We start from the raw sequence: 16,257 nt of genomic DNA, 5'->3' as shown, positions 1-16,257 counted from the left end.
CTATTCTCTCAGCTCACAGCAATAATCAATAAAAGAACCTGTGGATGAAACAGTGCAGAAGGTCCAGCAGCAGGAGAGGCTGGTTAGTTGCTATTCTCTAAATGTGTTGATCCAGACATGTTTTGCTGCGACACGTTATTAGTGTTATAACGATGGTGTAATAGCAACTACACTAGAAGCTGTATAATCACCCTGGTTTAAGCTTTCAGAACTAGACGGTGTTCAGTCAGTCACAGAGCTCAAACCTAATGGAATCTAACCATCTGATGATCTCCTCACCTTGACCAGAAAGAAGGAGACTCCATAGGTCTTCAGGGATCTGGCCAGCTTCACGTAGCTGACTTTGGCCTCAATTTCTGTCATGTTCTGGCAGTTTTTGTGGGCCTGTTAGATGAAAAGAATGAGGAAACCAGTCCCGTGTTACAGGAGTCTGTGTTTTTGATCACATGGAACAGAAGAGGAGCTGATTCCCAACAGGTTGGTTCTTACCTGGAAAATTCTCTTCTCTCCTTTGTGCTTGATGTACTCTTTGGGAAGAAACTCCTTCAAACTGTGATGGAAAAAGTTCAGAGGGGCAGAAAAAAGGGAATGAAAAAAAGAGAGGGCAGCAGAACTGAATTGGGAGGAAAACTCACTCCAAAAATCCAGACTTGTGTTTGGACTCGTTGTGATCGCCAAACTGAATCTGACACTGGTAACCAGCAAACTCGCAGGCTTTGTCAAATGAGACGGGGTGGGATCCGTTCAGGATGTCATCGCGGGCCTGTTCGGGTCACACGGCAGCGGGAGTGCGTTAGGGCAGGAAATGGTGCACCTCTGAATCACTCATGGTTAGATGATCCAGTTAAAAAGGTCACCTGCACGTAGAGCAGGTTGAGCTGGACGGGGTCTCTGGAGTCCACGTTCTGGTCAGAATAAAAGAACTTCCTCCTCAGCAGTAACATCTCTGTCTCCTCTACACCCTGTTCCCTCAGGGTTCTGCCGTGGTCCAACCAGTTCACTGCACAGAACGCTCTCATTTCACAAACACACTCCGATAATCTCAAGGAATTTAAGTGAACCGCTGTGAAGGAAGGTTTCTATGTGAAGCATATGTACCGAGCAGACGCCTCTAACTGTGATGCATCATCTCATGATCGCTGATTAAAGCAACAGCTCATCGTTTCTGACAATAATACTCAAGGAATCGGTGTATGATGCATACGCTCGTCATCTGTGTGAAGCTTCTGCTTCAGCTTCTCCATCTTCTTGTCATCTCTCAGCAGAGTCTTGTCTTTCCGCAGGGTCCCTGTGGTCTCCTCCTTCTTCTCCTCACCGATGTCTCTCACCAGTGAGTACTCATCATAGTTGGTGATGCCTGAAAGAGCGATGGCTCATTCACACACTGACAGGCAGAAACGGGTCACCTCCTAAACGTGTGTAACAGCTGCTCACCTATCCTGGCACAGATGGTCATCAGCATGTCGCTGACAATCTTTGAGTCGTCCACCATGACGGTTTTCACGGTGCCGTCCAACATGCGGATCTTTAGGGGTCTCTGCTTCTTCTTGTACTCCAGAGTGTCCTGATAAGTATAGAACATGTCAGGAGTAAAGACCTGACCGGCATCTGTAGGCTAAAGAGTCCAAGGAGGCTTGAGCGACAGCAGATCAAGCGACATCAGAACTTTAGTTGAGTTTGACTCAGATTTTAATAGGAAGATTGTTTGGTAACACTGTGGTTCCAACAGCTTTTGTCCACATAAAAGACCTGTAAGGTCATAATCAGAAACCAAACATAGTCAAAACCACATGCCACTGGTGTGACCTACCCCATTCCTCAACATGTAGTAGTCCAGAGCCTTTCCTGCCTCCAGCCAGATGCCCTTCTTTGGGTCTTCATCGGACAGAAATAGTCCGTAATCATTGGCTACAGAGGAAGAGAAACGGAATGAGTCACTGCTCACAAGCCTCAATTGTTGATCTGCAGCCACGAATATTCTGGATATCATGTTTGTCACTAAGGGAGCTGCACCAACACAACGTGTCTTCACCTGTGACCACAGCCGGATAGAAGAACTGGTGAAGAAACCAGCTCGAGGCTTCGAGATGACAGGCTGGGACAAGCAGAGTGCTTCTGAGGAGGTTTACGTAATGAGACATGACTGTGCACGGACTGCAGCTCAGATTCTGCAGCACCTTCATCCTCAGTGTGTGTGTTTGTGTGTTCTTGTGCTTGCTATGTACCAAGTACCAAAATCCACAGACTACAAGCAAAGTGAGAACATGTTTGTAAAGTAACGGCTGCTGATGGTCAGGCTCATGTATGGGGATTGTATGAGGCGCATTTCCACTGCAAAACCTTCCTCAGAACAGCCATTTTTAGGAGCTTTTAGGGGCTCTAACCGAGCCGCTCACTTGCCAGGATAACTGGCCAGGTGCAAGATGGACACAGAGACCCGGTTCCAGCCAAAGCTTCAAGCACCAGGATGCTCTTCCTCTGTGAACAACAGTGCTACTCAGTGCAGCGTGCAGAGGGTGTGAAAGCTTACAAGCCTATCTGCCCACAAACAAACCAGGCTACAGAACTCACTCACCACATTGTGGTCTTTTAAACGAAGAGCGACATGTCTCTGTGGCAACTATGGAGCTAGCAGTTTAGCTAGGTGCTAAAAAAAAACACCCCACCGGTTACATGTGAAAAATTGCTCTGCAGGAGACGTTCTACCAAGAATGTTTAGTGAGGTGAGAGAACCTCATAAAAGTCTTTCTCTTCTACAGTTATTAAAAGGGTACACACACACTAGACTCGAGAAAGAATTTATTTATCAAAAAAACCTTCCCTGTGAAAATTCATCTGGTTATTTTTGCTCTGCTCTTTAATTATGCTAGTACTTCTTTCTCTTTTGTTTTCTTATCTATGAAGCTGCTGATATTGATGCTGATGGTCTTTGATAAAAATACCTGTGTAATATTTGGCTCATAGCTTCAAATTGCAGCTGTTCACTATTTACCAGTATTACCCAGGAAGTCCCGCAGTGGAAACATGTCTATTATGTCTGTGAAAGTCCTCCCAAAGATAGAAGTACAAGGCTGTGTGTGTAAACTCACGCTGGCCCAGCTGAGCCTCAGGGACCCTCTCCCTGATGATGCGGCAGGCATCGTAGACCACAGTGGAAGGCTCGAACTGCATGGTTTTCACCACATTGCCCACACCGATCTTCAGCGACAGGGCTACCATGATTGCCGCTTTGCAGCTCCTCCCACCTCACACCTGTTCACAGGTACAGCTTTAGTCAGTCAATGCCGTGCACGGCCGCGAGTGAAGCAACGCGGCTCATATTCAGACAGTTTCCCAACAATCTTAACGGATGATTATTAACCAGAGCACAACATGTTGACGCTTGGAAGGGATGCTGATGAAGGTTCTACCTGACGGAAACTTGTGTTGGCCTGGCAGCCCGTTGGACACACCAGGTTTCTTCTTCTGGAAAACAAGCACAGGCACAGGTTACCAAGGCAACACATTTAATCTGGTCACATCATTTCAGCCGCTCTCATTGTCCTCTACAGATCTACCACACAGGAGCTGCCTGGACCAAGTCCAGGAGCTCCAGACCGGATTAACCATTCAGTCAAGGTGGAGCACAGTCCTCTTCCACCTGGGTGGGGGGGGTTAGCAGCATTAGCATGATGCTGTCACAACCTTCCAACACCAAAGAAGGCATTTCTACTAGCATCCTTCCAACAGATCCTCCTTCAGGAGGATCAGACCTCCTTCCGCCTTCATCGGGATTTATTTAGCCTCAGAAAACCAAAAACACACATGCTTTCAGGCCCTGCCAGCAGAACATCCTGTTTATCTGTGGTACACGTCTGACCCTCTATCTCTTGTCCTTCAGGTCGCACCACGTGCTGGAAATAAGGAATATCTCTGTTCAGCAGTTCCTATCTGACTCTGCAGAAACAACGTCCTTGTTGAAGGCAAGAAGATTCAAACTCAAAATAAACTCGGTGGAAGGAGGATGCCCTTCGTGTGAGGCCTGTCAGATCAGTGGGAAGTGATTTCCTGTGTCCAACAATGAGTGAGACACACCGTCAATCACTGGTTTTAGTGGGAGCATTTCAAACTGCTGCACTGGGGCCACAGCAGGCTGCTTGTAGCCAAATTGGGCTGAATATGAGCGTGGCTCTGGTGCAACAGTCCTCAAGTCAAGAAGGAGTGAGAAAGATCTCTTTCTCTCTGAGAACCCCCTCCCAAACAAAGGGGAAGTACTGCTTTCACAGTAAAACGCAAAAATAACTCTTATTTCTTAACTTCCTTGCTTGTATTAAGTTCAAACTTAGCACTTAGTGACCAAGCAGCTTATGAACCGTCACCAGACCCCTCCTGGAGAAGATGACTCCCCTCATCCATGCCAACGTCTTCATCAGCAGCAGCAGAAAAAGCCCACTGGCAACATTCCCAGCACCCACAGGAGTTTTATGGTGACAACTGGTCTCAAACCAGTGACAAATAGCACAAGTTGGTGACAGAAGCGTGACTGTTGAAACAGAACCAAGTTGAGAGGCTGATCTGAGGCCAGCTGATCCTCTGGGAGCAGAGGAATGCAGAAATACAGAGGGAAGATGATATCAACAGCCGGAAGTGCAGTAACAAGCAGACTGACATTTCCTGTGTGCGTTTGTTCCTAGATAAGGGTCATGACAGTTCCCTACAGAACCTGTAACACAACCTTCTCTTTAGCTTGACTTTCTTCTGTGGAACCAAACTCACACAGGTCAAAATAAATCTGATTGACACATTTGAAATGTTGCTTCCTAGCAACAACACTCGTAACTGTGGTCTTTAAGTGGGAATCACTTGGTTAATAATGAGTAATTAAGCATTTGCAACAGCCCTGAAATGCTGACACGGTCATCAAATACGACTGATACAGGACGCTGTTGTTACCCACCGTCGCTGTGGATGACACACTGACCGACTGTTACACAGTTCTGTGGCCCCTGAACTTGCCTTCAGTCTCATCGCTTCAGCAAGCAGCTTTGTGTCAGCGACTGTCTTCACGCTGTTGCATCCCTATGACTGAGAAACAACCGAACATAGGAGAGCGCCACTATTATTTAATGGGTCTTGTGCCTTGTAGAACTATCTGCTTCTACAATCGGCCTGGTTCTGGTGATGCTTTTTTGGGACATGAACAGGTAAAAAGGTTGTGAACCACTGCCTGAGAGCACACACTGGGCCTGGGCCTGGGCCTGGGCCTGGGTCTGGGTCTGGGTCTGGGTCTGGGTCTGGGCCTGGGCCTGGGTCTGGGCCTGGGTCTGGGCCTGGGTCTGGGCCTGGGCCTGGGTCTGGGTCTGGGTCTGGGCCCAGTGACAAAAATAAAAGTGAAGTATTTAGTTGTGATGGTGAGTTTACAGCCCTGAATGGTTGAACATACAGAAAACATTTACAGCAGCTGAGCAGGGGAGGAAGTGATCCACAGGTTCAGCCCGGGAGCACAGACAGGCAGAGAGAGAGAGAGAGAGACATGCAGAGAGACAGACAGGCAGGCAGGCAGGCAGAGAGACAGGCGGGTGGGCAGACAGACAGACAGAGAAACAACCAGACAGGCACAGAGATAGAGAGACAGGGAGAGGGAGACAGGCAGAGAGAGACACAGAAAGAGAGACAAGCAGAGAAAACAGGAAGAGAGAGGGGTAGAAATAGGCAGAGAAACAGGCAGAGAGACAGGAAGAGGGTGAAAGACATGCAGAGAGAAGTAGACAGTCGGATTTCCCACGATGTGCCCGTCCTCAGTAACACTACAGGAAGGGTCTCAGTGTTGTGTAACTGGGACTTTCCTGGTGATTCTGGTCGTGTCTGAGCTCAGAGACACCGGGACAGCCTGTTAAAGACAACATGTGTGGTGTCACCGTGACGCCGCCTGTTGTGTTGACCAAATATGGCTGAGTGTTGAGACGTGTAGTGAGACGTGTGCAGCTCGCTGGAATGAAGGAAGCCTCCAGAGCTGCTGTCACAACATCAGGCTGCAGCTCGTCCACACGTCCTCAACAAGGTCTAGAAACTGAGCTGAGACAGGGACAGCGCAGGCAGGAGGTGCTCATATACCAGCCCAACCATTGCTGCCACAGGCCTCTCCCAGTGGTTACTGGGCAGAGCAGGAATGCGCCGTGAACGGGCTCCAAACCCATCACATCAGCCAAAGCCAGCACTTTCTGGGGCGTCCAGCTTGTCCACCCCAGAGGTCACTGGATCAGTACAGGATGGACAGGGCACTGGCCCAGCTTTTGGACTGTGGGACGCTGTTACAACAACATTGCAGCTCCTCCTGGACCCCAGACATTGTCGTCAGGTGCCACTAGTTGTGAATAATCTGGGGGTGCACCAGTGGTTCCAGTGCCACACTCACACCTTCTTCACAGCTAGTAAAAGGTCCTCTTTAAATCTGGTTGTCCTCCGTAACACTCCAGGAACTGTCCCAGTAATGTCACCTCAGAGTCTAACTGGGACTTCACAGGTTCTGGCTGTGACCAACAACCCCCCCCCCCCCCCCCCCCCCCCCCCCAACCCCATGAGTAACAGAGGACGTGTTCGTGTCTACCTGTGATAAAGGTGACACACTGAGGCTCCAGACCCACCCCAGACCGCACGAAACCCGGCCCGACCGAGTTGAGGCGGTTGTAAAAAAAGTTCCCAGAGCTGCAGCCACATGTTCGGGCCCCGGGGAGCCGCCGCCGCCGCCCCGGGGAGCCGCCGCCCGGGGCTCCAGCAGCAGCAGGCAGGGACCCGCGCTGCTACATCAGCACAAACCCGAGGCAAGAATTTCTGTGAAAGGCGGAACTTTGACAGAAGCCAAGAATCTCCCCCCAACAAACATCACTTCTCCAAAGTTGCACACGGGCAAGAAGCGGCTGTTGGGCCGGAACACGGAGCGACCCGAGCCCGCTGGCGAGTCCGGTCCAACACATTATTGTCCTTCATTTGTGAGTAAATGTCCACCTAAAGGCCCGTCGCTGCCCGCTTTACCAACTCTCCTACTTCCACATCGAACTTCTGCTGACGTCAAGGACGCTCGATAAGAAATCTGAAGAACTTTTCAGAACTTCGGAACATGGTGTCTCACCTGAGGGGGTCGAAGTTCTGCGCTCGGCCGTCACTGTCCACAAAAAGACACGATTCCTGCTGCGATTTCAGCTGCTCCCCGTTTTAACTTAATAAGACGGGGATTAGCTAGATGGCGACTTTTTCCTCGGTCCTCCTCCCTGTCCGCTCGCTGAGCTGCTGACTCCACCCAGCAGAGGGGCGGTGTTGCTCTGGGTGTGTTGGCTGCTGCCGCCGTTAGCTAACCCCCCATCCCCACTCCCAGAGCCCGTGGGCGGCTGTTGTCGGCAGAGACGCCCGGTGTCCCCTACTACAGGACCGCCACATCTGTTAGCAGCCGGAAGCTTTCGTGTTAGCCACAGTCGGGACGGAACTAACGGGCTCATTTTAAGTTCTAACGGACTTACATCAAGTTCTAAATCCGTTAGATTCAAACATCAAGTTCTTAGGGACCGTAGATATTGATTTCGTCTTTCGTTTATTGTCAAATGTAGCGTTTTTGAAGCTGCTTTACTCACAATTCTGAGGTCTTTTTGATTATTCTGCCCCATCATCTCTGTCCCCTCATATTTATCTCATCATTTCCGTCTTCTCATTTGTGTCCCATCATCTTTCCTCGCATTCCTGTCCTCTGCTCTCTGTCCCCACCTCCCCATCCTCTCATTGCCTCATGCCGCTGTGCTTCGTCACCATGGACACAGCTACCCGCTCCCTGACAGATTTAGCCCCGTCAGCACCACCAATCTGCACTTGTTACTACATAAACTGGTTCTTTCAGGGGAAAAAAGGCCTTTTATAGCTGGAAACCTCCCATTTCCAGATTGAATGAAGCAGCACTTCTTTAAACAGTTCCCGGTAATGCAAAAAAAAATGTCCTGGTTGAATTATCCTGAAACTATCACACATAATATAAATATTCTATTGTTGGAAATATGTTCACGTCAGTAGCGTTTCTTAAGTTCTGGCTGATGTGAGTTTCAGTCGGTCACAGATCACCATTAGGTTAATATTAACTTCACCTCTGGAGTAAATCCCCACAAACTTGGTGAGCGAGAGCAGGAATGAGCTGTTTGTGCTAAAGGAGGATGATACACAGACAGTAAATGACCTTCCAGCCTGTAAACAGGCCCACTGCGACTGGGCTGATCCCAGTTGGAGGGAGAGGCAGCAGAAACAGAGTCCAACAGAAGAGTTTAATCAGCTGGAAATGGACAGTTATTTATAATAATAACTATTTTACAGAGACCAACTTGTCTTCTCTCTCTTTAAACATCATACTTGAGTTGACTTGATTCCTGCTTTTGTGAACAGACAGATCCTAAACATCCCTCCAGCAGGTGATCCTGGTCCTGACATGAGCAGTATTTTACTACAGGAAAAAGCTGTGAAACATTCAGACGCTCTTGTGAACGTTCTCCTCACTGTAGAGAGTCTGTCAGTTTCACCACGTTAAGACTGAACATGTTGACAGCAGCTGTGCTGGACTTCAGCGCTTCCACGGGTGAAACTGGAATCTAGCTTCGTATGGACGCTCCATATGCTTTGATCATACAGGACATCCATCCATCCATCGAGACCAGCAGGTCATAGAGACCATCCAACATGGCCAATGCTGCTGCTGCTGGAGGAAGAACAACAATCCCAGACTGAGGCTACCTTCACACAGGCCGTCTGACTATAGAACATACGTACGGCTACAATCTTTCACTTTAATTTGTGTAACAAATGTAACAAACATGTACTTTACATGAATCCTGACAGCTCTTCAATTCATAAAAAAAACTGTCAAAACAAACCGTTTCAGAAGTTCATGGAACATGACAGAGGTGTTAGAGGAAGTCTAACCTGATTGGTCAGTGTGGTAGTGACCCTGAGGTGACCTCAGGAAGGACATGTGTATGAGGACACAGCTGAGCCAAAGGTCAGAGCCCAAATTAAAATGATTGTCAGGTATAAATCATTCACATAGTTGCTGTCCTGCGCTCAGAGTGGGTGGAATGGGCCCATTAGGACAGCACTGGTCCTGCTCTGTGGACGAATGTTGGTCAGAGGAGGCTCCGATCACACGTCTTCAGAGCATCTCGAGACAAACAGTGGGGTTGACGCTTGAGTTCCAGCCCTGCTGCAGCAGAAGTGTCAGGACCAGTGGGAGGTTAAGTCCTCTTCCTGGGGTGATCTGCCACAACATCTGTCACACGCATGTCAGAGCAAACATGAGTACCTCTAATGGGTCAAATTAATAAGTTTTTGTCCAAAATTAAGAGCTGTGGACATCAGGGACCTGATGGGGAGGGAGTCTGTCAGCGCTCTGACATCAGGGAGCGCTAAAAGAGTTCTGCTAACGTCATAACCTGCACTGTTCTAACAGCTGCGCCCTCTCAGAGGTCACGGCAGGACAATCATTTACTGACGGCAGCTTCAGGACTAATGGCTGCTGCTACTGCCGGTATCCGAGGCATCTTCTTAACTGGGCTGGGAATATGCTGAGGAGACAAGAGGACACATCCATCAGTTCCAGTTCAATGTCAAACAGGGTAAATCTTCAGCTTCTTCGGGTTTGGCATGTAGCAGGGTCCAGTTGTGAAATCATGAAATATCTGTGTTTGTACTTTTGCTTGCATCATGCTACAAACCAGAATCATGCTATAACCAAACACGAGTGTCACAGGCTGCTCACACACATCTGGGAAGGCCTACAGGTGTCCCATACCTCTGCAGCACTGCTGCTGTGAACACACTCTGGGTCTGATGGGAGGTCCAGGGGCCGTCGGGCGTATTCCCTGCGGAATTTGTCATCCACTCTGGTCAGGTACCACGTTCCTGGGAACAGATCGTCTGCAGAGCCTCGCGGGACATAGTTAGCTATACAGACGTGGACAGACGTGACAACAGAGGAGAAACGGTGAGCTGAACAACCATTATTACTCATTATCCTAGACGTGATAACAGAGCTGTCTGCTAGCCTATAAAAGTTAGAATCATCCTCTAAAGTCAGCGAGAACAGAAGAATAAACCCTGCATTTGATCTTGCCAGTGATTATTCATATGCATGTGTGAGCGTAACTTCAACGTGTAAGTTGTAGCTTAAGTTTGTCAAAGTGATTCATATTTATTGGGCTTGATGTGGAAGAGCTGACAGGTTCAGAGATCCGCTGATGTTGAAAGAGGGTTCCCAGTCATCCCAGTGCAACAGAAACATCATGTTCCTGTTGAGACAGCCTTACCCAGGTGATGCGTCTCCTCCCTCAGCTTCATGTTCTCAGAGAAGACCGCAGGCGACACCTTCTTCCTGGAGTCCAGACGAACCTTCAGGTCACTGAGGCTGGACACCAGTTTGTCCAGAACAGAACCTGCACACAACGTTGCTCAGTTCTGGGGAACAGCGGCTCTGACCGTACAGTAAGGTGTCATGGTGGTGAGAGCACTAACCAGGCGTGTGGTCCTGTGTGACTCTGACAGAATACAGCGTGGCAGCAAAGCCTGAACCGTACGAGAACACTCCGATCCTCTGGCCAGCCAACTGTGAGGGCGTCTGTCTGCAACACACAAAACATCCTGTTTACTGATGCAGCTCAGCACCAGTTCACCCATTCACTCCAGTCCGTCACAGAAGACTCACAGCAGAAGCCAGCTCAGAGTTCAACTCTGCAGCTTTTACAACAAGGGACTGATCTTCTCATATTTTCAGCACAGATGCATTGAAAAACAGGTCAACATGTGTCCAAGTCCTTGGAATATCATCTGATAATCTACTTGTTCTTCTGGAACGTGTTCTCTGGTGCTGGTGAACAAGGGGAGGACCTACTGTGCAATTAATGAAGCCAGGCAGCCATAGACAGACGGCGTGTACATGTTTCCATTCTGGTTGGAAATCAGCAGCGAGCTCTTGGTCTTCTTCTCAAACAGATCCGAGCTGGCTTTCATGAAGGCCTTCTCCACATCCCGGTCAAAGTACGTCTCCTCTGGCTGCACATCCCTGCAACAGTCGCAGGAAACCATCACGACCGATGGACACGGCCCCAGCTGCCATAAAGGTCAGTCTTTTACTATGAAGATAAATGTTGTGAAGCACTTCCTACTGCAACTAGCTAAAGATCTTTTACGCTCCCAAATGTGAAACTGCTGCGTGATGATTCGTGACTGGGATGACAGAGCGACTCAGCTATTTCTGCCTACCTGAAGGTATCCAGGCCTGAAAAGAGTCCTGTCTCTGTGTTGGGGTTGGGATGGCTCAGGAAGTCATTGAGCATCAGTCTGGCCAGGGACTTCTGCACCAGCTTACAGTATGGAGAGTGAAAGACCAAAAAGCCAAAGTCCTCCAGGCTGAAGCGTTTCTCTGATCCATCTGTCAACCAGAATGAAAACTCCTTTTATCTGTGCTCACGATCTCCAAACAAGCAGGAAATGACCTCTTTAAACCCTCTGTTCACAGCACATGGGGTTCCTCCAGCACCACACACTCTGCACCACTTACAAAGAGGCATTTCTCTGCAGAAGCTAAACGAAATACACCAGTAAAATAGGATTCAGGCACCAGAAACAGTTTCAAACGGACCTCTTTGCCACTGTGCTTGAACCTTATTGCGGTACACAGAGTAGCAGCGGTCCAGAGCACTCAGGTAGCACTCGATGGACAACTTGCCGTCCACTACAGGATACTCTGACATCAGATCCGGTTTGTAGAAGTCGTATGCGTGCTTCATATGGGTCGCTCGCAGACCTGCAGCACATCCAAAACAAGTGATTAGCTTAAGTGTTTTTAATGCAGAACCCGAGAAGCAGCTTTAATTGTGATGTGCAAACTTTATTAGACCTCTACCCCTTTGGAGCCCCTTTCTCTGAATATCTCACTATTTTATCCCCCAAAACTGGCACAGAAACTGACCTTCAGATGCAGTTCTTCATAAAACACTATCATATTTATGGATAATGGACTAAATATTTTAGGGGATTTGATTGTCTTGATAGAACCAAGCATTAGTCAGCAGTTTTTATAATTTCTGATGTTTATGACTGAATTTCATGAAACAGCTGAAGAACGGAGCCACCTTGGATCAAGGCATTAAACAATGGTGTGATGGACGATGACACCATTTTCAGTCAAATTCCACCATCTAGTTTACTGACCTCGTTCAAAGACCAGAGGAGCATTAGGCCCGACCAGCATGGCCACAGCACCAGCACCTCCTGTAGGCCGAGCACTTCCTGTCGCATAGACAGCAATGTCTCCTGCTACTACCAAAGCATAGCGGCCTGCAGACAGGAAACAGGAAACGAAGAAAAGAGGTGACTTCAAATGCACACATGTAAATGAAGTACAGTACAACATCAACTCACCATCCCAGGAACTGGATTCCACCCAGTTTACAGCATTGAACAGAGCTGCCGTTCCCCCATAGCAAGCGTTTGTTGTGTCAACTCCCTCCACATCTGTATTTCCAGAGTCTTCAAACAGCTGCATGATGACAGTCTTCACTGACTTAGACTTATCAATAATGGTCTCTGTGCCAACCTCCAAGCGACCCACACTATCATAAGAGAGACCATTCCTCTCCATCAGTCTGTGCACCACCGTCAGACACAAGGAATTGATGTCCTCACAGTCTGAGCAGAAGCCCATGCGAGCCTGGCCCAGGCCGACCGTGTATTTACCAGCCAACACGCCATCAAACTGCTCCAGTTCAGCTTGATCTACATACTGGGATGGGAAGTATAGCTCCATGGCAATGATGCCAACATCTTTGGGCCATGGGCCCATGTAGCTGTTGGAAGCTGATCCTGGCATCCTAAAACCAGTAAAAACATTAGTTTCACTATGAAACACATCACACATCAAACACAAGATTGTTAACTAAAATCCAATATGTACAGGTTCCTTCATAAGTTAATAAACATTCGGAGAGGGTTGAGAGGACTTTGTGCACTTTAACACTAATTTAATCAATATTCACAATATAGAATAACAGGATATGGAAATATAGTCACATTTTAACAACAAACCTTTTACCTATTCATTACAGTAGTAGAATACAAGTTCTGTTCAACTATCACTGGCCCTCACTGTGAAATTAAAATATTCAAATGATTTCAGGATTAATCAATATGTGTCAATATTTTCCTTAGCTAAACATGTTACATGTGCTCAGAAACGTCAGTAAACAAATACATGCACCAATGGCAACACTCACACCAGCTTCTTTGAGACTGTCACGTTAACTCTGGAAGATCACCTCTCTTATAACTGAGTGTTATAACTGAGTGTTGTAACTGTTAAAACTAAGTATTCCAACTAAGTGTTATAACTGAGTGTTATAACTAAGTGTTATAACTGAGTGTTAAAACTGAGTGTTAAAACTGAGTGTTATAGCTGAGTGTTATAGCTGAGTGTTATAGCTGAGTGTTATAACTATGTCTACAGACCGGAGGCTGTGTACTGTAGACGGAGTACAGCAGAACTGGGTGAAAGGGCAGACCGGGCTTTAACCTTAAGTGGTTTATGTCCGGTAATACCCGGGCTCATTTCACTCTCCCTTGTTAACAGATAACGCGAATCCTATAATAACACCTTTAAACAAAATTCACGCGTAACAAATTGGTACATATTCCAAAAAACGCCGGTGTCAAAGACATCACGGTACCCGGAGCATTATAAGCGACGGACCAACATCCTTTGGTGCCAGTGACAGAATATCATGAAATCCTGACCGTGTCCAGTCCAGCAGTCAACCCTCCTACGCCCGCTGCTCTTAGCTAACTTTGTCCCAGGGTAACGCTGTTGTGACAGCGACCACTGAGTCAGGATCTTTTTGACTGAATCGCGTCTCTGACATGTCGGTCCTGTTTCCGCCAGGATCGCCAGCATAGACCGACGACCGTCTCGGAGCCTCTCACCTGTGTGCGGGCTGTCACGGTGACCACACTCCGGCGCTTCTGCGTAAAGTCGCTGTTTAGCGCAGATTACCGTAAAGTATTTATGTGGCTACGCTGGACGTGGTCCACAGCGCCCGTTAGGCCGACCAATCCCAGGCTGCACGGCGCGTATCGGCCCTACCGAGTCTTGCGTCTCTCTGGCCAATGAGAGAGCCGGAGTCACAACCACGCGCTACAGCTGCGGCGATGGTCCAATGGCGTCACCTGAACGATGTCTGGTGAGAGAGAAGCGTCCAATCAGAATTCAGATGTCAGTCCTGACGCGGGTGACACCGCAGTGAACACGGCGCAGCCTCGCCGCGAAGCTGATCACGTGTTCGTTTCACGGTTCACGGTTTGTTTCTGCGCGCAGGTAAAAACACTAAAAAACAACGAAAAAGTTTGCAACGCCATAAAAACGTAGTTAGCCCTCCTGTTATCCTTGGGGACATTTTGCCCCCATTCATTGTTTATCCTTTTTATCCATTGTTTATCTAATTCAGTAGTTCACTTTTTATTTTTGCTGTGTAGTTTGGGACTTTTCCTAATTTGATGGGGATTAAGCATAAAATCATCGTGAAATTGATGTTTTTAACGTGCCAAACACGTTTTACATTGGTGTTCCTCTGAGGTCACTCTGACCCCAAGATGTTTCACCTGTGTAAGACCTGTTTGTCTGTCCGTCTGCCTTCCTTTCCTCGTTCCTTCCTTCCTTCCTGCCTTCACTCCTGCCTTCCTTCCTTCCTTCCTTCCCTCCCTCCCTCTTTCCTTTCTTCCCTCCTTTCTTCCTCCTTCCTTGCTTCATTCATTCCATCCATCCATCCTTCCTTCCTTCCTTCCCACCTTCCTTCTTTCTTTCCTTCCTTCCCTCCTCTCCTCCTTCCTTCCTTCATTCCTCCCATCTTTCCTTCCTTTCTTCTTCCTTCTTTCTTTCTTTCCTTCCTTCCTTCCCTCCATCCTTCTTCCCCCTCCCCCTTCCTTCCTTCCTTCCTTCCTTCCTTCCTTCCTTCCTTCCTTCTTTCTTTCCTTCCTTCCTTCCTTCCCTCCTCTCCTCCTCCCTTCCTTCATTCCTCCCATCTTTCCTTCCTTTCTTCTTTCCTTCCTTCCTTCCCACCTTCCTTCTTTCTTTCCTTCCTTCCCTCCTCTTCTCCTCCCTTCCTTCATTCTTCCCATCTTTCCTTCCTTTCTTCTGTCCTTCCTTCTTTCTTTCCTTCCTTCCTTCCCTCCGTCCTCCCCCTCCTCCCTTCCCTCCTTCCTTCCTTCCTTCCTTCCTTCCTTCCCACCTTCCTTCTTTCTTTCTTTCCTTCCTTCCCTCCTCTCCTCCCTTCCTTCATTCTTCCCATCTTTCCTTCCTTTCTTCTGTCCTTCCTTCTTTCCTTCCTTCCTTCCTACCTTCCCATGGGAACATTGATACTTCTTGTAGTGGTGACAAACCCACTGAAGACACGATACGCTCCCTTCCCCACCTAAAAAGCAGGGCAGACTCAGTGTTACTAATAGTATCAAACTGGTTCCAGGCCCCACCATTGTCACCATGACAGCTCTTCATAACACCATCAATTTAAAATATTGTGCTGGGGCTGAGAAACCTGGAGGGGAGGTGTTGGAAGGACTTGGACGTGGTTGACTTGGAAGCCTACGGTGACTTGTGTGAAGCAACAGCTACAGATTTCTAAGAAACGCTGACTATAACTGAAAGTCTGATCTTAAGTTGGCGCTGCAAGAAAGATCATATCATCTCCAAAGGGTTCATATGCTTGAAATCATTCATGTCAAGATTTGTATGAAATTGTTTCCAGATAAAGCCTAATGGTGGCGCTAGAGGACAGGCACTCAAAATGTTCACATTATCAATATGAATTTATATATCTTCAACAAATAAACAGAAGTCCTGACATAAAAACGTTGGTCAACAACTTCCTGTCAACCAATTTCTGGAGGCCAATATGGGGTTAAACTGACTCAGAGGTAACTGTGTTAGTAATATTTGAGGATAAGAGGAGGATTGAGCAAGACCTGAAAGACATTCAGTTTCTGTGCTTCTGTCTGGTATTTCATTATAAATGAAAGGGACGGGGACTCGCCAGTTCGTCCAGGGCCCTCAGCAGTGTTGTGAAGGTGTCCTGGTACTGAGATACCAACCAGAAACTCCACTTTCTCATTTCTCATCTAGATGAAATACAGCCCAGCAGGACAAAAGCCTTTCAGAGGTGGACAACTCCCCTCTGAGCATGTTCTGGAGTCACTCATGTCTTTCTGAGT

At 47.9% G+C, this 16,257-nt stretch overlaps 2 protein-coding genes across 2 annotated transcripts in view; both read right to left on the bottom strand.

Moving 5' to 3' along the window:
- tln1 (talin 1) overlaps positions 1-7,291 on the bottom strand; it is a 31,582-nt gene extending 24,291 nt beyond the window's left edge. Inside the window, exons 1-10 of the mRNA XM_003965050.3 lie at positions 7,109-7,291; positions 3,411-3,465; positions 3,090-3,252; positions 1,811-1,908; positions 1,435-1,564; positions 1,205-1,357; positions 858-1,000; positions 636-763; positions 490-550; positions 280-384 (exon numbers count right to left, since the gene is read on the bottom strand). Coding sequence (XP_003965099.1) covers positions 280-384; positions 490-550; positions 636-763; positions 858-1,000; positions 1,205-1,357; positions 1,435-1,564; positions 1,811-1,908; positions 3,090-3,219 — 948 coding nt within the window. The 5' untranslated portion in view covers positions 3,220-3,252; positions 3,411-3,465; positions 7,109-7,291. The remainder of the gene's footprint in view (positions 1-279; positions 385-489; positions 551-635; positions 764-857; positions 1,001-1,204; positions 1,358-1,434; positions 1,565-1,810; positions 1,909-3,089; positions 3,253-3,410; positions 3,466-7,108) is intronic.
- A 974-nt stretch (positions 7,292-8,265) lies between these two features.
- hmgcs1 (3-hydroxy-3-methylglutaryl-CoA synthase 1 (soluble)) lies at positions 8,266-14,134 on the bottom strand. The gene is made up of 10 exons (XM_003965081.3): positions 13,978-14,134; positions 12,424-12,872; positions 12,214-12,339; positions 11,642-11,806; positions 11,263-11,431; positions 10,892-11,062; positions 10,516-10,622; positions 10,311-10,436; positions 9,797-9,948; positions 8,266-9,569 (listed from the first exon to the last, which is right to left on the bottom strand). Exons 2-10 carry the CDS (start codon positions 12,869-12,871, stop codon positions 9,486-9,488), a joined length of 1,548 nt encoding a protein of 515 aa, XP_003965130.1. The 5' UTR covers position 12,872; positions 13,978-14,134; the 3' UTR covers positions 8,266-9,485.
- Between the last annotated feature and the right edge of the window lie 2,123 nt (positions 14,135-16,257).

The sequence above is a fragment of the Takifugu rubripes genome, chromosome 6, assembly GCF_901000725.2.
Source record: "Takifugu rubripes chromosome 6, fTakRub1.2, whole genome shotgun sequence".
NCBI classification, from domain to species: Eukaryota; Metazoa; Chordata; class Actinopteri; order Tetraodontiformes; family Tetraodontidae; genus Takifugu; species Takifugu rubripes.
The sequence above is the reverse complement of the archived record's forward strand: the minus strand, read 5'-3'. Positions and strand labels throughout refer to the sequence as shown.

Excerpts from the sequence above, each read along its gene's own strand:
- hmgcs1 (XM_003965081.3), bottom strand. The coding sequence starts at position 12,871 with ATGCCAGGATCAGCTTCCAACAGCTACATGGGCCCATGGCCCAAAGAT. Across the intron at positions 11,807-12,213 it reads TCCTCTGGTCTTTGAACGAG|GTCTGCGAGCGACCCATATG; the intron begins GTCAGTAAACTA and ends GATGTGCTGCAG. Across the intron at positions 10,623-10,891 it reads CTGGCTTCATTAATTGCACA|ACAGACGCCCTCACAGTTGG; the intron begins GTAGGTCCTCCC and ends TGTGTGTTGCAG.